Source organism: Carcharhinus amblyrhynchos, chromosome 1 (assembly GCF_965287045.1).
Source record: "Carcharhinus amblyrhynchos chromosome 1, sCarAmb.v2.hapA, whole genome shotgun sequence".
Classification (NCBI taxonomy): Eukaryota; Metazoa; Chordata; class Chondrichthyes; order Carcharhiniformes; family Carcharhinidae; genus Carcharhinus; species Carcharhinus amblyrhynchos.
Window position 1 is genome coordinate 11629321 of NC_137324.1, and position 22949 is coordinate 11652269.

General features: G+C 45.6%; 1 protein-coding gene across 6 annotated transcripts in view; it reads right to left on the reverse strand.

Moving 5' to 3' along the window:
- The window catches only part of LOC145348922 (transcription factor COE3-like), a 402710-nt gene extending 380198 nt beyond the window's left edge, over window positions 1–22512 (reverse strand). For 5 of the 6 annotated variants that reach the window (XM_080197054.1, XM_080197017.1, XM_080197044.1 and 2 more), the window contains exons 1-4: window positions 21548–22246; window positions 20020–20176; window positions 19058–19121; window positions 17113–17168 (exon numbers count right to left, since the gene is read on the reverse strand). In XM_080197054.1, coding sequence (XP_080053180.1) covers window positions 17113–17168; window positions 19058–19121; window positions 20020–20176; window positions 21548–21681 — 411 coding nt within the window. In that variant the 5' untranslated portion in view covers window positions 21682–22246. Of the gene's footprint in view, window positions 1–17112; window positions 17169–19057; window positions 19122–20019; window positions 20177–21547; window positions 22247–22481 lie in introns of those variants that run through there. The other variant, XM_080197025.1, reaches the window with a different exon arrangement.
- Between the last annotated feature and the right edge of the window lie 437 nt (window positions 22513–22949).

The window sequence follows — 22949 nt, forward strand, 5'->3', positions numbered from 1 at the left end:
TTCTGTCTATCTATCTATCTATCTATATATCTATCTACGTATCTATCTATCTATCTGTCCATTTATCTATCTATCTGTCTGTCTCTCTATCTATCTATCTATGTATCTATCTGTCTATCTATTTGTCTATCTATCTATCTGTCTGTCTGTCTATCTATCTATCTGTCTGTCTCTCTATCTAACTATCTATGTATCTATCTATCTATCTTTCTATCTGCCTGTCTGTCTATCTATCTGCCTATTTACTTTCTCTATCTGTAAGTTCTGCTTATCTCTCCATCCCTCTGCTATCTATTTCATCATTTTATATTTATCTAACCATATCTATCCATATATTCGTCAGTTTATTTATAAATGTTTATTTATATCTCTGTTCATCTCTCTATATCGATCAACCTACCTAAATGTATCAATGTCTATCTCTTGAATAAATCTATCCCTCTCCATGTACCTGTCTAATTATATCGAACTCGCTGTATCTCAAGCTCTTCGCCAATCTATTCCTCCACCTTTACATCTCTAGTTAATGGATGTAAAATTTAGGTGTAACATTATGAACGGTACTGATTTACCTTCAGGTTTGATATGACTGGAGCTACTTGATGTACGGTGGTGCAGGGAGAGAGGGGGGTGGGAGATGGAATAATTGGAAAGCTCACTTGAACAGCTGGTGCAGACATGATGGGCCGAATGGCTTCCTTCTGTACTGCAGGATTTTAGAATTCCATGAAGAGATTAACAATTAAATGGAGAAATAAAGAACTTTGAGTGTGACATATTTTGATGGCGTGCAGGGAATACACCAAACATAGTTTCTTTTCCTTTTATGGTGAATCCAAATGGCACGCCCCTATATCCAGATTTGGGCAGCACACTGGCACGGTGGGTTAGCACTGCTAGCTCACAGCGCCAGCGACCCGGGTTCGATTCCCGGCTGGGGTCACTGTCTGTGTGGAGTCAGTACATTCTCCCCGTGTCTGCGTGTGTTTCCTCCGGGTGCTCCGGTTTCCTCCCACAGTCCAATGATGTGCGGGTTGGGTGGATTGGCCATGTTAAATTGCCCATTAGTTTCCTGAGATGTGCAGCGTAGCCAAGGTAAATTTGTGGGGATAAGGGAATAGAGGAGAATCTGTCTGAGAGTCGGTGCAGACTCGATGGGCTGAGTGGCCTCCTTCTGCACCGCTGGGATTCTATAAACAAGGTAGGATGACGGGTGGGGTGGAGGGGGGAAGGGGGGTAAGCGGGGAGAGGGGAAGTGGGGGGGTGGGGTGGCGAGGGGAGGGTGCAGGGGATAAGTCAAGCCATGATTTAACAGAAACTCTGTTGATCGGTGAAGGGGGCTGACGATTTCTAACGTCCTGCATGAGATCGTAAGCAGCTCAGAAATGAGTGACCTGAAGCCCAAACTCCACGTGGCTACAGCAAAGCTGCATTCCTACATTGTGACAGAGGGGCACAGGCTGGAAGAAGCGAAAGGAGACTTTGAGGCAAATTCTCCTGCTCTCCACGGGAATCGGAGTGCATGAAACAGCGGTGGCGACGGAAGGCCTTTCTCGACAGATGAGAGGGAATGGGCCAAACGTCCTCCCACATTTGCGCTTGTCTGGTCACCGTGCTGATTAAAAACGGCAGGGGACTGAAGTGCGAAAGGACAGCAGGAAAAGACAGGAAGGGAATAATCAAGGATTGCAGGTCGGGGAATGAATCTCTCATTCCTGAAGTGATGAGCTATTCTGGTGCTTTTTAAGTGAGGGCTGTCACTGTTAGGGAATGAAATGCATTGCCAATCAAAGGTACAATGCAGCTCGCACTGCTCTGCCTCAACTTTCAAAGAGCACCCCCTACTGTAGCATTGTGGTAGTTCCTTACCATTTCCCACAGCAGTGGCCTCTGCGTGAGATTTATACATTCACAGTGAAATTTAACGATGTGGGCCCATGTCCACTTCGAGCTGGATTAACACTACCGAAACTTACTAACTCAATCCAGCTATGGGCGGCACGGTGGCACAGTGGTCAGCACTGCTGCGTCACAGCAGCAGGGACCCAGGTTCGGTTCCCAGCTTGGGTCACGTGTCTGTGCAGAGTCTGCATGTTCTCCCCGTGTCAGTGTGGGTTTCCTCCGGTTTCCTCCCACAGCCTGAAAGGCGTGCTGGTTAGGCGAATTGGCCATGCTAAATTCTCCCTCAGCGTACCCACACAGTGTGGCGACTAGGGGATTTTCACAATAACTTCATCGCAGTGATAATGTAAGCCTACTTGTGACACTAATAAATAAAAAGCATGCAAGTACAGGAAGGCCTGTTTACAATGGGAAACCTATGGCACTCTCTCCTGCGGCAACACAAGCTTAGTCTTATTATTTTTCCCATTCTCAAGGTGTGGGCATTGGCAAAGAAGCCTGGTATTTACTACCCATCTCTGGCTGCCTGAAGATAGCAGTGGAAGCCATTCTTTTTTGGAGATTTCCAATTCTTGTTCGCAATCTGATACAACAGAAAGGTTTGCTAAGCTAATTCGGAAGCCTAACAGTCCCATTGGTGTTTGATTTTCTTTTCATTCTCTCTTGGGATATGGGTGTCGCTGGCAAGGCCAATATTCATCAGTCCCTCCCTAAGTGCCCTTGGGTTGATGGTACATAAGAACATAAGAAATAGGAGCAGGAGTAGGCCATCTAGACCTTCGAGCCTGCCCCGCCATTCAATAAGATCATGGCTGATCTGAAGTGGATCAGTTCCACTTTCCCGCTTTCTCCCCATAACCCTTAATTCCCCTGTCTATCAGAAACCTATCTACCCGTGACTTAAATATATCTAGCAAGGCAGCCTCCAACACTTCAACGGGCAGAGAATTCCAGAGATTCACCACCCTTTTGAGTGAAGAAGTTCCTCCTCAACTCTGTTCTAAACTGCCTTATCTTGAGGCTGTGCCCTCTCGTCCTTGATGGTGGTGAGCTGCCTGCTTGAACTGCTTCAGTGTGTGTGTGGCGTAGGTGCAGCCACAGTGCTGCTATAAGGAGGGAGTCGCAAGATTTTGAACCAGCGACAGTGAAGGAAGATTTCTAAGTCAGGATAGTGTGTGACTTGGAGGGGAACTTGCAGGGAGTTCTCACTGCTGTCCTTGTCCTTCTAGGTGATGGAAGTCACAGTTTTGCCAGGCGTTATTGAAGGAGCCTTGGCAAGTGGCTTGGCAGTGCATCTTGTGAATAGTGCACCGTGGGGTCACAGACAGCCCTGACTGCAGAAGGACGGCATGTATCCTTCTCTAAAAAGACACGAGACCAAGTTACTATGTACAGATAATGTTAGCTTTAATATAGCAAGAGATATGTAATAGGAACTAGATAATTTCTTTGCAAGTCATTTCAGTTCCGTGGACAGTGAAACAAAACATTATAGCCAAAATTCTCCAGGATTGTACCCTCCACCACCGCAACCAGTGAGAACAGAGAACTTGGCACTCAGCCATATCTCTATTCACAGCAGCGGGACTGGAGAATCCCAGCTATGGGCAAGATCGGAGAATCCCAGCCTACATTGTTACTCAATTCAAAATGACTTGCATTAAACTAGCTTTATCTAGATGCAGGGTAGAGGTTTTCTATCTGAATATAGCTGTTTCCATGTAGCTAATAGAATTGTCCACCATTTTAGGAGGCCATTTGGTCCATCATGCCTATGCTGGCCCTTTGAAAGAGCACTGGAAGTGGTGCTCCAGATCCATTTCCCCGTTGTTTTTCCACAGCCCTGCAATGTTTTTGTGCATGTTTCCACCACATTTTGAGATGATGCATTCACGTTTGGAACAACTCTATGCAATTAAACAATTCTCAGGTGGTTATTTTGTCAGTTTTCTGGCTACCAACCTGGTTGGACGTGAAACCAGTTTCTCTTTAATTGCCTCAAGCAAAACACTTCATAATTTTGAACATCTCCCTATTTAAAACTCCCTTAACCTTCTCTGTATAATGATCTTGACTCTCTACAGGAAAGAAGGTGGCCATTTGGCCCATTTGACTCTGCACCAAATCAGTATCGTACCCAAGCTCGCGCACGCTACCCACCTACCCAATCCCTGTAACCCCTAATCCAGACACCTTGGGATACTAAGGGGTAATTTACCATGGCCAATCCATCTAATTTGGACATCTTTGGATGGTGGGAGGAAATCGGAGCACCAGAAGGAAGCCCATGTAGATGAGGGGAGAACGTGCAGATTCTGCACACTCACCCAAGACCAGAATGGAACCCGAGTCTCTGGTGCTGTGAGGCAGAGTGCTAACCACTGTGCCACCGTGCTGCCCTTCACAACTGAAGTCCCTTATCCCTGGTACTATTCAAGTAAATTTAGTCTGCACCTTTTTCAATCCTTGACTTCCTTCCTAAAATGTGGTAACAAGGAAGAGGAAGGAGATGGCCTAGTGGTGATATTGCTAGTCTAGTCAGCCTAACTGGACAGTTTTGACAAGTTTTTGCCTAAGTGTGTCCTCCCTCAGTGTGCACAGCTGTACTGCGGGAGGACACACTTGGGGACTAGGGGATTTTCACAGTAACTTCTTTACAGTGTTAATGTGACATTCATAAATAAACTTAATACATAAACTTAAACTTATCGTTAGACTATTAAGACAGAAACTCAGCTAATGCTCTGCGGACCCGAGTTCAAATCCCACCATGGCAGCTGGTGGAATTTGAATTCAATAAAAAAAAGCTAGAATTAAAAAATCTACTGATGACAACGAAACCATTGTCGATTGTTGTAAAAACCCGTCTGGTTCACTGATGTCCTTAACAGAAGGAAATCTGCTCTCTTTAATAAAAGCAAATTGCTGGAATCTGAAACCAAAAGACAAAATGCTGGAAAATCTCAGCAGGTCTGGCAGCATCTGTAAAGAGAGAAAAGAGCTGACGTTTTGAGTCCAGAAGACCCTTTGTCAAAGCTCTTTGGAAAATCTGCCGTCCTTACCTGGCCTGGCCTACATTTGACTCCAGAGCCACAGCAATGTGGTTAACTCTCGCCCGCCCTCTGAAATGGCCCAGCCAGCCACTCAGTTCAAGGACAGCTAGGGATAGGCAACAAAACTCACCTGATGAAGGGGCAAACCCCGAAAGCTTGTGGGTTCACTATCAAATAAACTTGAGGGACCTTAACCTGGTATTGCGAGACTTCCTACTAAAATGCTGGGCCAGCCAGCAGCGCCCACGTCCCACGAATGAAAATAAAAATCAACTTTAACTTGCCCTGCTACCTTCAAATGTTTACATCTGCGAACGCACAGTACTCCTACATCCCTTAAAGCTTATTTTCCATATATGATCTCCATGTCGATCTTCCACGTACTTTTCTGTGTGCTCTGTCTCTCTCTCTATGTCAGTTGTCAAATCCCTCCATGGCCTTGCTCATCCCTATCCTCTTCCAGCCTCAGAACAGTCCTAAACCCCCGCACTCCATCAATTCTGGTCACTTCCTATTTTAAATATCTCCACCACTGGCAGCCATGCCTTCAGTTGCCAAGACCTTGAACTCTGCAAGTATTATCTCCCTCTTCCTAAGTTTCTTCCTCCTTCAAGGCATTCCTTAAAACCGAGCTCTCTGACTCGGTCACTTGTCCCAATATCTCCTCATGGGGCTCACCATCAAATTATAAATTTTGAGACTTCTTACTGCGCCCACCCTAGTCCAACGCCAGCATCTCCACATCATGTCAAATTAATCATTCCCTGTGGAGACATATTCCGGCACGGTTCAGGCAGGTACGATAGGGGCATTTAAGGGACATTTAGATAAGCACATGAATCTGCAAGGAGTAGAGGGATATGGACAGGCTAAAGGGATTAGTTTAATTTGGCATCATGTTTGGCACAACATTGTGGGCCGAAGGGCCTGTTCCTGTGCTGTACTGTTCTATATTAAGCCTGAAAGAGGACCATCAACCTGAAAGGGTAGTAGATGCACATTCAACACTCGAAACAAAATTTAGATAAATACTTGAAAGGGAAAAGAAATAGCTGGACTATGGGGAAAAGAACAGGGGATTGAGATAATGAATAGCTTCCCAAAGGGCTGGCAGCGGCTCCTTGGACCAAGAGACCTCCTTAGTGCTCTGCCATTCTATGATTATCTGAAAGATGCAATATTAATACACAATGCCACTGGTGGGTACCCCAGTTTATATTCTCTAACTCCATCTATTTCCTCCCCCACTATAATCTCTCAGCAGGGACAATGCAGAAAGGAGAAGACAGTGGCATAGTGGTAAAGCCATTGGACTGTTAATCCAGAAGCCCAGGTTCGGGAGCCCGAACCCGAGTTCGAATCCCACCCCAGCGCTTTGAATGTTAAATCATTGCAGTGTGGGAGAAGTGCTGTCACGTTAGGTGGGCTATTTCTCAGACAAAGCATTAGATGTAATGACACTAGACTAGCTAATCCAGAGGCCCGGGCTAATGCGCTGGGGACAAGGGTTCAAATCCCACCACCGGAAATTCAAATAACAAAATCGCGGATAGAAAGGCATTCTCGGGAATGGCGACCGTGAAACTATCATTGATTGTTGGAATAATGCAGCTTACTCACTAATGCCATGGAGGGAAAAGAAAGCTTTACACAATCGGACCTACACATGACTCCAGACACACAGCAATGTGGCTGACTCTTAACTGCCCTCTGAAATAGTCCAGCAAGCCTCTCAGCTCATGGGCAGTTCAGGATGGGCAACAAATAATAAACGTAAAGTTTATTTATTAGTCACAAGTTGGCTTACATTAACACTGAAATGAAGTTACTGTGAAAATCCCTTAGGTGCCACACTGGGGCGCCTGTTGGGGTAACTGAGGGAGAGTTTAGCATGGCCAGTGCACCCTAACCAGCACATCCTTTGGAGGAAACCAGAGCACCAGGGAGAAACCCACGCAGACACGGGGAGAACATGCACAGACGGTGAGCCAAGCCGGGAATCGAACCCGCGTCCCTGGCGCTGTGAGGCAGGACTGCTAACCACTGTGCCGCTCAAATAATGGCTTTGCCAGCGGTGCCCGCATCCCATAAAATACATTTTTAGAAACCTGGAAGGAATCAGCCTGTGGCGCAATACAGCAATGCAAACCACAACACGGGAGCAGACCTGCGTGTCGATCCTAACCGCGCGGAAAGGAAAGGAAGGAGAGAAAGGCAGAAATACGGGGTGAAGCAATAAACAGAGAGTCGGGAATAAGTGAAGGGACACATAATGAGCAATGAATATATAATACTGCAGATACACAAATCCACAAGTTTATAATGCATTCTTTAGCGCTAGATTGAAGCTATTAGGGCCAAACACAGGCAATGACATCCAGTTTATGAAGAAAAATGGTTTCTTCATTGCTGGAATCTAGCCTTGTGTGCAGTGGCAATACACAGTATCTATCTACATAATAAACTGTCAGGGAAAGGTCGCTGGTATCTGCTCCCTGTGCGTCTCTCTATCTTGTACAGGCACCGCGTGTCGACAGATGTACAGGCCAAGAGAAACACATCAGTACCCCAACCCTTCACCTGAATCTGTCCACTCTATTCTTGCACCTCTGCCCTCCTGCCACCTCTTCCTGGAACCGTGGTTCCCCTGCCTTCCAGCTGAGTGGCCGCCCTTCATCATTCACCTAATGTAGCGCAGGCTATTTGACTAAGGAAGGCATCACCTCCAGTTCACTTGAAATTGGCAGGTGTGTACACTTTCCAGCAAGGGTCCCTCGGGTGGCAGCCGCAAGGGGGAAGGTGCGGGCTGTTCTTATCCTCTGCTTCCTATCTCCTGGCACAGGGGCACCGGGGACAAACTCAGGCACCACAGCGTGGTGCCCCAGATGTCAGTCTTAGCTAGCACTGACTGATAATGGAGCCTGCCACGTGATGGGAGTAGGGAGCTCCAAGTGAAGAGATAGCATCGGCACAGGCATGATGGGCCAAACGGCCTCCTCCTGTACTGTACTTCCATTATCGATAAAGAAAAGTCCCTCAGCCCATATGCATGTCCGTCTAGAGCTCCGTAAACCTTTCACTGCTTGTCTTATAAGAATCTCGAGTCTCAGCCTCAGCCAAACTTTCCAATGGCCCAATTAACTCTTTAATCACTCTCTGTACAGAAATATTTGTCCTAAATGGGTCTGGCACAGGTCTGTATCTGTGTTCTCTCATCCTACTGTCCTGCACTGTCAGGAAACAAACTCACATTAAAAAAAAGCGATGGCCATTCAGCCCAATGTGCCTGTGCTATCTCTTTGAAAATAGTGCTGTTTGCCATGCAGCTGGAAGCTGCTTTCTGTGGTTTAAGTGATAACTCCTTCCAGCTCATCCTTCCTAATCCTGTGGATCAGCCTCCCCACAGCCTCCTGCGCAGTTCCCCCTGTCCACCCTCGCTCTGCATCAAACAGAACAGCGCACATGCAGGAGTCCGGCTTTCTCAAGCTCTGAACTCAACTGGTTCAACCGCATCAAGGTCACACAATCGCAGGATTTAAAGTTTTAAGGTTTATTTATTAGTCACAAGTAGGCTTACGTTAACACTGCAATTAAGTTAATATGAAATTCCCTTAGACGCCACAGTCTGGCGCTTGTTCGGGTCAATGCCGGCACATCTTTCAGAATGTGGGAGGAAACCGGAGCACCCAGAGGAAACTCTCGCAGACACGTGCAAACGCCACACAGACAGTGACCCAAGCTGGGAATCGAACCTAGGTCCCTGGTACTGTGAAGCAGCAGAGCTAACCATTGTGCTACCACTGTGCTGCCCACACAGAGGGTAACCATTTACTGTTACTGTGACACCTGTAGATGACTCATTTCTTTTGCTTTAGGTTTAATCCGCAGAGCATGAGAATCACTGACTAGACCAGCAACATAATCAAAGGTCCCACACAATCCAGACATAGTCTCTTCCACCTTCTTCCATCAGGAATGAGATACAAAAGGCTGAGGTCACGTACTAACCGACTCTCAGCTTCTTCCCTGCTGCTGTCAGACCTTTGAATGGACCTACGTCTCATTAAGCTGACCTTTCTCTACTCCCTAGCTGTAACACTACATTCTGGGCAATCTCCTTTCATTCTCTATGAACGGTATGCTTTGTCTATAGCGTGCAAGAAACAATACTTTTCACTGCATGCTAATACCTGAGACAATAATAAATTAAAGCAAACCAAATCATTTATTTCCCATCCCTAGTTGCCCTTGGGAAGAGCTAACTCCTTGAACCCCTACAGTCCATGTGGTGTAGGTATACCCACAGTGCTGTTAGAGAGGAAGCTCCAGGATTTTGACCCAGTGACAATGAAGGAACAACGACATATTTCCAAGTTGGAATGGTGATAGTGGATTGCCCAGGATGCGTGCTGTCTTTATATGTCTGGCTGTTAAGATTCAGCTGCCGTTCATTTGGGGGCGGGGAGGGGCGGGTGGAGGTTGCAGGGGGCAACTTTGCCTCATGAAGGTTAAGAGCTCAAGTCCCAATCCAGAGACTGGAGCAACAAAAATCTCCCAGAGTGGTGCTGAGCAAGAGCTGCACTGTCCGAGGCTTTATCTTTCAGTTCAGATGAGAAGCTGAGGTCCTGTCTGCCCGATCAGATGGATATGAAAGTTCCCATGGTCCTGTTTCAATGAGGTGTTAGCAAATTCTCCTGGTGACCTGACCAATACTTGTCCTTAACTTCACCAACAACCATCTATCTGCTCATTAACTCATCGCTATTTGTGGGAGCTTGCTGTGTACAAATTGGCTGCCAGATTTCCTACACTAAAACAGTGAACACTTCATTGATTGTAAAGTACTTTGGTGTGTGCTGAGGAATGTAAATGTATTCCACACATCTCTGGGCCCAATGTCTTTACTCAGAGGGTAGTAAGGGTGTGGAATGCCCTGCCTGCAGCAGTTGTGGACTCGCCAACTTTAAGGTCGTTCAAATGGTCAGTGGATAGGCATATGGATAACATTGGAATTCTTTAGGTTAGAGGGTCATTAGATTGGTTCCACTGGTCGGCGCAACATCGAGGGCTGAAGGGCCTGTACTGCGCTGTAATGTTCTATGTTCTATGTCTGTTCAAGTGGTTCTACAATGGAATTAAGAGAGGGATAAGCGAGAGAACAACTTATTCCCACGTGAATCTCGGCTTTACAAACAGGAGCGAGACACCAGATTTCCTTTTCCCCTACATCCTCACCCACTCTCGTTCAGTTGCACAATGGCTGAAAGAGCCACTCCATAGAGTTGAGAACAGTGAATGTAACACATTCCTGGACTCTAAGTAAAGCACACATCTACTGCCCAGTCTAAAGCCAAACACCATAGATGTAAAAAAACTCTAGAATTTTGTCCCCCATCTTCTTTGCCTCTCTGTCTGCTCCTTCAAGAAACTCCTGAAAACCTATTTCTGTGGCTTACGTGTTGATGACCTACTTATCTGGCGCTTCTATACATAAGTCAGCTACAAATATTGTCTATCTCTCTGGAAAAAGAATCATGCAATAAGGAGGAATAAAAAGAAATGACATTAATATAGTACCTTTTACCTCCCAAGACCATTCCAAGTTCTACAGACAATTAAGTAATTTGTGTATTGTCGGAAAAAGAAACATGCTGTTGAACCTTTCTGTCTTGCACTCATCAGGATAGACGCAAGAATGCCAAATTTCAAAGGGAGCAACAATATGTGCTGCATGAGAAAAGGGTGCTGACTCTCTGACTGGTTGAGCCTGGTTGGCCGAGTCAGTTAAGTACTGGAAATTTGGTCATTCTAGAGATGAGAATTGTTTTGTACAGCATGATCTCAAAACATGGATTGTGATCAGGTCACAGAATTATACAGTAGTGAAGGAGTTCCTTCAGCCATAGGATCTATAGAATGACTGCAGTGGAGAAGGAGGCCATTCAGCCCACTGAGTCTGCACTGACCCTCCAACAGAACGTCTTCCCCAGATCCACTCTGCCACCCGGCCCCTCCCTGTAATCCCCTCCCCCTCATCCTATCCCTGTGACTCCCACACAGTTACCATGGCTAAGCCACCTGACCTACACAGCTTAGGACACTAACGGGCTATTTATCATGACCAATCCACCTGATCTGCACATCTCTGGACTTGGAAGGAAACCGGAGCAATCAAATAGACACAGAAATATAGAAGCTGGCAGCAGAATTAGGCAATTCAGCCCTTCAAGCCTGCTCTGCCATTCATTCTGATCATGGCTGATCATTGAATTCAACACCCTGCCCCCCCTTTCCTCCCATATCCCTTGATCCCTTTAGCTCCAAGAGCAATATTTAATTTCCTCTTGAAATCACACAACGTTTTGGTCTCTCCATGGGGAGAATGTGTAAACTCCACACAGACAGTTACCCAAGGCTAGAATTGAACCCGGGTCCCTGGTGCTGTGAAGCAGCACTGCTAACTACTGTGCCACCGTGCTACCCATCATGTCTGTGCTAGTGATAGGAGCCAGTGGCTTGAGGAGTGGAATTTGGCAGGGGATTCCACCTGAACTGGTGGAAACTTGTGCTCATCCAATACTGGATATCGGACAAGCAGTCGGATCAAAATCAGGGAGGGCGAAGGCGTAACTAACAGGATTTTTAAACTCATTCAAAAGTTATAGGTAAAAGTTAGGTAAAAGTTATAGTTGGTTCCTTAGCTAATGGAAAAATCCAGTCCATATATTAACCGCAAACTGTTGTCTGCTGCTAAGAAAAACAACAGAAAGACAGACTTGCCACAGGACAAAAAGGACATGACTTTGGGCAAGGCAATAGGTAAATGATAAACCTAAGCTAAGGTAATAGAGGCATAGATCTCCAAACTAAAATGAACTGTACTGTTATCAGAAGAGGCAGAAGATGAAGACAAGGAAGAGTGTCTTTGGTCAACAAGATTGGTTCCAGGGATGAGAACTTTCAGTTATGAGGATAGATTGGAGAGGTTGGGACTGTCCTCCTTGGAGAGAAGGTTAAGAGGAGATTTGATTGAGATATTCAAAATCATGAAGGGACTGGACAAAGTGGATAGGAAGAAACTGTTCCCATTTGTAAAAGGATTATGAACGAGAGGGTGCAGATTGAAGGTGATTATCAAAAGAGGCAAATGTGACATGAGGAAGAAACTTCTTCACACAAGGAGAGGCTTGAGTCTGGACTGCACTGCCTGGAAGGGTGGTGGAGGCAGGTTCAATGAGGCATTCAGGATAGCATTAGATGATTATTTGAATAAAAGCAATGTGTAGGGGTATTGGAGAAAAGATAAGGGGGAATGGCATCAAGTCACAATGGTCGTTTGGAACATTTCTAATGGCTCTGTAGTCACACATCTCCCAGGATGAGAATTAAATCCATATTTTCAGTCAACTTGCATGATTGCAAATAGTTTAGAAATCTGAAGTTTATTATAGATTTGGTGGATTAGCCACAGTAAATGCATGGGGTTACGGGAATGGTGTGGGAAGGTGGCCCTGGGTAAGATGCATTGTTGGATAATCAGTGCTGGCCTGTTGGGCCAAATGGCCTTCTTCTGCACTGTCAGGATTTTATGATCCCTGACATCATGTCTAAATGGACTGGCTCTACTATTGTGGTTTTGTTTTGATTTGACTCGATTTATTATTGTTGCATGTATTAGTACACAGTGAAAAGTATTGTTTCTTGCACATTATACAGAAAAAGCATGCCCCAGATAGAGAAGGAAACAAGAGTGCAGAATGTAGTGTTACAGTCATAGCTAGGGTGTAGAGAAAGATCAACTGAACGCGAGGTAGATCCATTCAAAAGTCTGATGGCAGCAGGGAAGAAGCTGTTCTTGAGTTGGTACGTGACCTCAGACTTTCGTATCTTTTTCCCGATGGAAGAAGGTGGAAGACAGAATGTCCAGGATGCGTGGGCTCTTTAATTATGCTGGCTGCTTTAGCGAGGCAGTGGGAAATGTAGACAGAGCCAGGTTTAAGCCTCTTTGTTCTGGACTGCTCCACCAGACAGAGTAAATAGTTTCACTCTGATTACCCTCTGAACACATTTAACTATTTTGTAAAAACCCCAATTAGGTAAATCTATACTGTACTCGTTTATCTTAATAAAAGTCATTCGGTAAATGGTGTTTAAGTTCCAATTCTGGGTTTTAAGAAGGTAAATAGCAATATAGGTAACACTCCTGATTTAGATAAAGTATGGAGAAGGTAATTTCTGTAACAGAAGTGTTGGTAACATATTTAAAGTGATTACAGAAGAGCCAGATGTGACCTTTTTATAGAGAGTTGTGACCTGGATTGCAGTGTCCGATAGGCTGGTGGGAGCAGATTCCATTGTAATATTCAAAAAAGGTTTGAATAAAACTGTGAAGGAGAGAAAATTTTACAGCAGAGGAGTAAAAACAATAGTGTGAAATTAATTAAGTAGCTCTTTCAAAAGCTGGCACAGGCACAGTGGGCCGAATGTTCGCTTTTTGTGCTTTCATTCTCTTTGTCCATTTGATTTCCAGGCTGTACTCAGTTATCTGAGGGAGCCAAAGAATGAATTTTCCAAAAGAATTTCCCTTCATTGGGTTTCTCTCTGGGGTTTTTTTAACCTCTCCCAAGAGAAGCCAGCCTCCCACCCATCGCCTCTGCCTACACTTCCTGCTGCCTCAACAAAGCAGCCAGCGTAATCAAGGACCCCACGCACCCTGGACATTCTCTCTTCTACCTTCTTCCATCAGGGAAATGATACAAGTCTGAGGTCACGTACCAACCGACTGAAGCACAGCTTCTTCCCTGCTGCCGTCAGACTTTTGAACGGACGTACCTTCAATTAAGTTGATCTTTCTCTACACCCTAGCTATGACTTAACACTACATTCTGCACTCTCCCGTTTCCTTCTCTAAGAACGATATGCTTTGTTGTACAGCACGAAGAAACAATGCTTTTCACTGTATGTTAATACATGTGACAATAATAAATCAAAGCAAATAAAAATCAAATCAAATTAGAGATTCATATTTTCCCCAGGGAAGGGGAATTGAAAACTAGAGGGCATAGGTTTAAGGTGAGTGGGGAAAGAATTAAAAGGAATCAGAGGAACTACTTCCTCACCCAGGGGATGGTGCGTATATGGAATAAGCTGCCAGTGAAAGTAGCTGAGGCAGGTTCAATAGCAACATTTAAAAAGCATTTGGATAAGTACATGGATGGGAAAGGATTGGAGGGATATGGGCCAAATGAAGGCAACTGGGATTAGCTGGGAGAACACTGTGGTTGGCATGGATTAGTTGGGCCGAAGGGTCTGTTTTTGTGCTGTATTGCTCTCTTACTCTGTGACTCTGTTACATGAAGATGAGGGATGTGCTCCACCTTGGCTTGAGGGACAGGGCTGGTGGACGAACTGCTCTTGGATGTTCACATGTTTGCAAGGAAGGACCGAACTGTCCCACCCTGAAATTCTGTTCATGCAATGTGGTCTGCTCAGTATTGGACTGCCCCCCTCAACGGCCACAAACTCAGCCCCAACAGTTGTTAAAGATGGCTGCTCTGTCTCCTGATTGTGAAATGAGTTCCCAGTAGACACAAGCCAGCAGTACACAGCTACCCTGAATTGTCAGTAACTTTCAAAACACATTCAGAGAGATTGCTGGCCTGGGAAATGTACATAGAGGGGTGGAGGCGGGGTGGTTTTCTGATGCTTGGTCTGATGTCAAATTGTTTAGGCATTGCAGAAGAATTTAACTCTCCCTGTAGCTCCTCTGAAAATGTTCAATGGTAATGACCAATGGAAGCGTTACTCGGTATCGAAACTGTGCTGCAGCAATTCTGGGAGTGTTTGATGGGGACAACATAGAGTGAGCTTTACTCTGTGTCTAATTCTTGACGCATCTGCCCTGGAAGCATTTGATGGGGATGATGTGGAGGGCGTTTTATTCTGTATCTAACCCCGTACCATTCCAGTCCTGGGAGTGTTTGATGGAGACAGTGTAGAGGGAGCTTTATTCTATACCTAACTCCATGCTGTACCTGTCCTGGGATTATTTGATGGGGAGGTGTAGAGGGAGCTTCACTCTGTGTCTAACCCCATACAGGACTAGTCCTGGGAGTGTTTGATGGTGTGGGTATGCCGGCGTTGGACTGGCGTAAACACAGTAAAAAGTCTGACAACACCAGGTTTTAGTCCAACCTATTTATTTGATAATATTCTCACTAGCTTTCGAGGGGACAGCCTCTTCGTCATTCACCTGACGAAGAGGCTGTCCCCTCGAAAGCTAGTGAGAATATTATCAAATAAATAGGTTGGACTAAAACCTGGTGTTGTCAGACTTTTTACAGTGTTTGATGGGACAGTGTAGAGGGAGCTTTACTCTGTATCGAACCCTGTGCTGTATCTGTCCTGGGATTGTTTGATGGGGACAGTGTAGACGGAGCTTTACTCTGTATCTAACCCCATGCTGTACCTATCCTGGGAGTGTTTGATGGGACAGTGTAGAGGGAACTTTACTCTGTATCTAACTCCATGCTGTACCTATCCTGGGAGTATTTGATGAGACGGTGTAGAAGGAGCTTTACTCTGTATTGAACCCCGTGCTGTACTTGTCTCGGGAATGTTTGATGAGGCAGTGTAGAGGGAGCTTTACGCTGTCTCTAACCCTGAGCTGTACTTGTCCTGGGAGTGTTTGATGGGACAGTGTAGAGGGAGCTTTACTCTGTATCTAACCCCGTACTAATACTGTTCTGGGAGAGTTTAGTGGGAACAGTGTAGAGGGAGTTTTACCCTTTATCTAACTCGATACATGCCCTAAGAGTATTTATTGCAGACACTGAGGGCGGGGTTTTCTGGCCGCACTCGCCCCAAGACTGGAAAATCCTATTCAAGGTCAACGGCCCTCTGCATGGTCTATGTCCCACCCACTACGATTCCCATTAGCAGGCAGGATGGGTAAACTCCGCAGTGAGTGTTTGAATTGGAAGGTATCAGTATCCTTCCTCATAATTAACATTGCTCAATTTGAAGAACAAAAAATGACAAGAAAAGGGAAAACATCAGGTAAATTAGGGGAGGCTTTAAACTCAATAAATCCTTATAGATGATTTGATGTTAGAATAGTACAAATCTGGAATTCTATCAATGGTGTGTAATATCCTGCTTCACATTCATAGTTAGCTGAGTTTGAAACACAATACTCTGAAGCTGCTCTTAAAAGAAAATAACTGAAATAATATTGAAAGCGCCAACATAATGTCACTTTTTGCTTTGCATGTCTCTGACGTACAAAGAAACAAAGGCAAATAAATCTGCATTCACTCGCTTTCGCCTGCCGGGTGAATAAATTACTCCCAATAGAAATCGGAACAACCGGACCAAATGATCGTTTTCCGAATTGCGACCGGCGCGGTCACTCCCCGGCACGAGCGTTCGGCTCCGGTTCGCGACCGCAGAATGCGTGGCAAGCAATTTAGCACCTCGCTGCAGCACTGCAGCAAAACCGTGCAAGAACACAGGCTGCCCCCGGGAGGGGGCAGGAGGAGGGGGGGCTTGTGGGGAAGGGGTGGGGGGTGGGGGGTGGGGGGTGGGGGTGGTGGAGATGGAGAAGAGGAGGTGGTGAATTTCGGCAAGGAGGCAGAGGCCAAGGGAAGAATCGCGGCCAAGTCAAAATGAATTTCAGCAGCAACGCTGAAGAATACATCTCGCAGCTATTGATTACCAGCAGTGGGGGGAAAGGAAACAACACACAACAATTCAATACTTCAACGTCTCACCCTGTTGCCATTAATAACAAAGAGACAAGACCCACCACATCGTCAACGCGGGTCCACAGTGACGATGTTAACCCCCTGCTCATTTTACAACACAATTTAGTCCGAAAGTCACGCAGCAATTTACCCGTCCTGCCCGTCACAGGGATGGTGGCGGGCAGCAAAACAGATCACTGCAAAACAAAAAAAAACCCCGCTCTATTTATTTTAAAGGAAATGTCAAAGCAGTTGGTTTTTGAGAATCAGCCAGCTTGGTTTCATCCGGGTGAATTTATTCAACTGAGAGGCGCAATTTCTCCAGAAAAGTCGTTCGATTTTGCAAGGCAACCTTGACAGAATAATCGGACAGATTTGTCGCTACACATCTGATAGTGGAAAAAAGCCCCTACCTGTTTGGTCATTGAATCTATGAGGCGTACGAATAAATCCTGTTCTGTTCGAATTCCTGTGTGGGAGGGTGAAAAAAAAAAGCATGGAATAAAATTCAGTGAAATTCCCCCAGTGCAATGTTGTCATCCCCACGCTAGAACATGACAGTGTGGCCCAGTTTTAGGAAACAAAAACCACATTTTTTTTTTCAGTGTTTTGATTTGAGAGAAAGAGTTTTGTAGGGGCAGTTTCCTCAGCAATTATAGCACAGAATCACCCATTCCAAAAACAAGCCAGACCATTCATTGCTTGGAGATGGTCCTGGACAGAAGTTCAAACATTAAACTGTCTGTTTACAGATGTGGCCAGCTCCGCATCCCACCCCCTTCCCCTGTCTCTCTCATTTTATAGCAGACTGGCATTTGAAAACGTGAAAGTTGGTACTCCCTTCCCCCCAGCAGCCCCCCTCCCCTCTGCCTCTGACCGTAACCTTGATCAATTTCTCCAACTTTTTTTCTTCCCTCCCTCTCTATAAAGTGTTTCTTCCCCTGCGGGTCCTCCATCTCTATCCTAACAGCCGCTCGGGTTATTTTTCACCCGTGCAGTTTCACGATATTATTTTTCTCTTTCTAGGCAGAAGAAAGTCTGCTGTCTCCTGGATAAATGTCGATTCCGTCTCCCCCCCCAGCCACCACCCACCTTCCCCCCCTCCCCCCCAATCCTCCCCTTCCTCCTTGCCTCCCCGACCGCTGTTTGTACAAAAAATCTTTCTGACCAGGATTCAGATAGGCAAGCCCCGGACAACAAGTCTCTCCCTGCGCTCCACTTGACTGAGAGTGAGTGACCACTGTAAAATAGTTCACTATTGTGACTCTCTTACCCAACTTCGGGGTTAGGGGGGAGGGGGGGAGAGAGTTAGCTGTATTTTTTTTTTGGTAATTAAATATTGTTAATTCTGCAGGGCGGGCAATAGATATGTCTTGATCTGTGTGTGTGTGTGTGTATGTGAATATATATGGGACATATTAAAGATTACATTTAATTCAATGGTGGTTAGTTTCAGAACTGGTTAGTTTAAAAAGGCACATCACTCCCGCCCCCCCCCCCCCCTTACCTCCCCTCCCCCCACACACACAGAGAAGCATTGGCAATAAATATATTTAGCACTTCACAACTCAGGTTAACCGCTCGTTAGAAATACCCTCAATTTAGAATCACTGGCAATTTTAGACGGGCGATGGTCTCACATCAACGTGAAACAAAAACTATGATGAGCTGGAGGTATTATGTAAACGATTCCTTCTTCAAAGCAGGACACCCGCGTATCAATTACTGTTTTTAAAGAAAATGAAACCATTTCAACGCATTAATTAAATTATTATTTCCCTGAGCCTCAGAAAATCTGTATTTATACAGCCGCATTTAAATATATATATATATACGTAAAATCACTGACTTAAGTTTTGTGCAGGAGTTTTGGGGGGTTCCAAACACTTCATTTCCACATCTGTAAATCGCGCCTCTGGAACCTGAGCATGTTTCCCGCAGAATTGGTAAACAGTTTACAAAAGCATCGGGCATCCAATCTAACAATTCTCTGTATAAAATATCAACAGCAGCCCCGTGTATTCTAACCCGGAGTTGCTATTTCTGATGTTTATATTTATTTTAGGAATATTGACCCCCCTCCCAAAAAAAATCAGTTTGCCGTACGTTTCGCTACCGCTTTGGGAACGCAATTGTCATGTTAGAATCATTTTTTTTCCCTCTCTCTCTGCGTTTATATTGCGAGTATTTTATACAGCTCTGGGCCTTGAATAAGAAAGTATCCCCATGCAATTAAACAATTTAAATAAAACACACACTCTGGTCTAAGAGGTGGCAAGGCATAAACTGGGATGTGGAGGTTTATTCCCGTCCGCTTCGCTATGTGGTTGCTGTCTTGTTGCAGCCGCTGTCTCTTACCGTTACTGTACAGGAGCTGTAACTTGTAGTGGACACCGTTGTTGGTTTTTTCCCCGTTTTGTTCCTGCGGGCAAGAGAGGACACAAGTGTCACACACCAATTCCGATCGAATGCAAGTTGCCGCAGAGATGCAACCTGGCATTTCGTCCACATTTTATTGAACCAAAAAAAAAGAGAGAAGGGGACACGTGGAACGGGATTACTGCCGCACTAAGATGTTGGGTTTTGCGAGGAGGTCAAAGACGGTGCCAAGACTTTCAGAGTGTGTCCAGCACTTGTCGCTATGTGTCTTTTAATAGAGGCGGGGGAGGCTGATGGGGAGAAACTAATACCGACGGCGCTCCCTCTCTCTCTCTCGCTCTCTCAATTCCTCCATGCCAATTATGTTGGGATGTTTCAGGGAACTGGGACAATATGAGAATGTTAAAAAAGACAGAGAGAGAGAGCTGGAGGGACAGCTTAAAATATGATGTGGAGATGCCGGAGTGGGACTGGAGTGGGCATAGTAAGAAGTCTCAGGTTAAAAATCCAACAGGTTTATTTGGAATCACGAGCTTTCGGAGGCGCTGCTCCTTCATTGGGTTAAAATAGGAATGTTTAAAGTTTATTTGTTATTGTCACAAGCCGGCTCGCATCAACACGGCAATAAAAATAGCAATATTTGTAAAATAAAAGGAAGGAAATTTAAAATGAGTTTGAAAAAAGTGTGGCAAATACGGATGGGAGCTGGAAAGAAATGGAAAGTACTTGGCAACTCAAAAAAAGTTGTACCGGGAAGGGAAGCATCACAAATAAAGATGGGAGGTAGGCACAGTACCTGGGAAGGGAAGAGGTTGTGTGTGTGGAAGGAGAGAATTGAATGAACGGGGAACATGAGGGGTTTGGAAAAAGGGAGAGGGGGAAGGAAGGCGAGAATGAATGAAAAGATTTTTGGTTTGAAATTCGAGGGAGGTGGTACTCACTTTGTCCTTCTCCACAAAGTCCACGAACGCCGTTCTCTCGATCTCCACCGGCTGACCCTGACGGTCGTAAAGTGCCAACACGAAGTGAAAGAAGTTGGATTTGCGAAGATTGGAGGGCGGTTGTTTCTCGAAATGTGACCGGGCTAAACCGACCCCACTGCGGGGAGGGAACACAACACACAGAGCCCCGGTTAACTGGAACAACATCCTTTCATATGTACAGGGGGAAAAAAAAATACTTCTTAAAACAAATTAAAACAGGGCGCCTAAATCCGTAACAACTTGAGGAAGGGGGAAGCGACCTTAACTTTGATGCCAGAAGTTTTGGAAAACGAGATCTAAAGATGAGGCGTTCACTTAGATTATTGTGTGTCGGGTGAGATGATATAGTTGCTGACGGTCTTTTGATTTTCATTCACTCAGAACGTGACTCCTCAACCTTAAGGAAAAGTTTGAAGGAAATAGAATGGTTTTCCCAGGGATGGGGAACGGGAAACTTTCTTTAAAAAAAATATTTTTTTTTTGCAGATTAAAGAGGTCCTGCAAAAACTGGGTTGAATGCAAAAAAAAGCAAGAGGGGGAATTATGAGGGGAGAGGGAAAAGAGGGATTGATAAAAAAAACGCAGGGAAAATAATTTAGGAAACTTTTTTTAAATCTTGAAATGTTAGGTTATCAGGGGTTTTAAATTATCCTCTGCTAAAGAAGGGAGACAAGAATGAGTGAGCAGGGAGATGCAAAACCTAAACGAAATTGCTGGAACTGTATCGGTTGGTTGTGTGGATATATATGGAAATACATTGTTATTTTTAATGTTGAATTTTGTTTCGCCCAGTGTAAGAGTGATGGGGTGGGGGAGGTGGAGGGAGACAGAAGAGACTAAAAGTTTTCCAAACATGGTCTGAGAAGTGGCCGAGGTCTCCATAAAAGTGACAGCTTTTCATAATCTCACCGAGAGATGGGGAGGAAAGCAGGGCACAGGGTGAAATGAGAAATCGGAGCGGGAGAAGGGGAAGAGAGAGAGAGAAACAAACGGAGAGAGGGAAGGGAATATAGGACAAGTACAATTAGAGAAGGCAAAGCAACAGTGGGGAAACAGAGAGAGTGGGAAAAGAAATGAAGAAGAAACGAGGGCAGGGAAGGAAGAGGAAGGGATAGAGAGAGAGAAGTGGGGAAGAGAAAAAGGGGGAAAAGGAGAAAAAGGGTCTCATGAGAAAGAGAGTGGGTAGAAAAAGAACAAGCCAACGCGTAGAAAAAAGACGCTGAAGTCTAAGACATTTTCGCCGAGATAGATTCTTAGAGAACAGCTAGCCAGCAAAGGGGTAATCACACACACACACACACACACATATACACATACACACAGAGCAAAGTACCAGAGTGAGGACCTGCAGGGGACAAGAATGAGGGAGGGGAAGGGGGCACTCAGTTACGCGGGACTAACAAGAAAAAATTCAAAGCAATAAGCACACCTTCTCCTCCCGAGGCACAAAACAAAAAGAGAGAAACTACGAGGCTCCCGCACTAACCTCTGAGCCGCAGTATTTGCATCCAATATCCCACCCGACTGCATCCAGGATCGGACGGGATTCATCCCAGCAACCAAGGGCTCTTCCTTCATGGCTATCCCACCTCTCGGAATCGTTTCCTGAATAGCAAACATCAAAGCAGCCTTCGTTGTTTTGTCAGTCTGTCTTGTCCTGTTTGTTTGTTTGCTTGCTGTCTCGTGTTTTTTTTTGTTGTGTGTGTGCTTTAGTGCACCCAAGATAGTTAATTCTGGGAGATTTCCCCTTGTTTGTGTTATGTGTGTATGTGTTGTGTGTGTGTGTGTGTGTGTGTGTCTGTCTGGCGTATCAATTTCTATGGGAAAAAAAAAGCTTCGCAGGATCTACTTTGCCTGTCCGCTGGGCATTACAGATTCCCCGACCAAGTCAATTGATCTGTCTTCACTTCCCCCTTGACCGAACCAAGCAAGAGTTGTTGGCACTTGAAGAATTGCTTTCACTGTGAGGTTAACATGTTGGCTTTCTCCTCTTGAGAGAAGGAGAGAGGGAGGGAGAGAGAGAGATCTTCAAATCCGGCCGAATAAAAGTTGAAAGCGGCTGGAGCAGCAGAATGTGATATTTGTGCATTTGAGATAGGTAGTATGTGAAAAGGGATCGACAGCTCCGGATGGTAGCAGCCTTTGCGAATACTGAGTTATCCATATACGAGCCACTGAGGAGGGGTTTTTTCTGTTGGCTTGCCTCTCTCTCTCCCCCCCCCCCCTTCCTCCTCCCCAGGGGGAGACTAGCCTGGTTTTTGAAGATTGCCTTCTTATCCCTGTTCTCTGCTCCCCCCCCCCAGCCCCTCTCTCTCTCTCTCCCCCCCCACCCTTCCCGCCCCCTCCCTTCCTACCCCCCCCCCCCACCCCCGACTCTCCCCCAGTCTTTTGTGCCTCTTGCTATCCCAGAGGGAATGTACCTTCTCCCGGGCTCGCCACTTGCCAACTCTCTCTCCTCCCTCCCTCCCACCCCGGGGGAGAGAGAGAGAGAGAGAGAGACAACACACACACACACACACACACACACAGAGGTTCTGCTGCCTATGATTGACACGGGGGAGGTGGGATCTATGCATTCCAAATTAGGACATCTCTATTTAAATCTCTCCGGCTGGCTCCAGCAGGATTGGCTGGAGGTTGGGGCGGGTTTGCAATGATGAAATCGCTCATCACACTCGTCATTTCTCTGCGGCACCCCCCCCCCCCCCATCCAAATGAAAAAAAAAGTGAAAATCCCAGATTAAAATATCTTAACTCTTTGACAGCCGTCTAATCAAATTCTAACAGCACTGGCCACACGTTTATTATCAGGGGGCATTAAGGACACGCTGTTCAGTGGGACAACCCTTCCAAAGTGAGCATACTGCATCCACTTCAGCAGTCTTTTT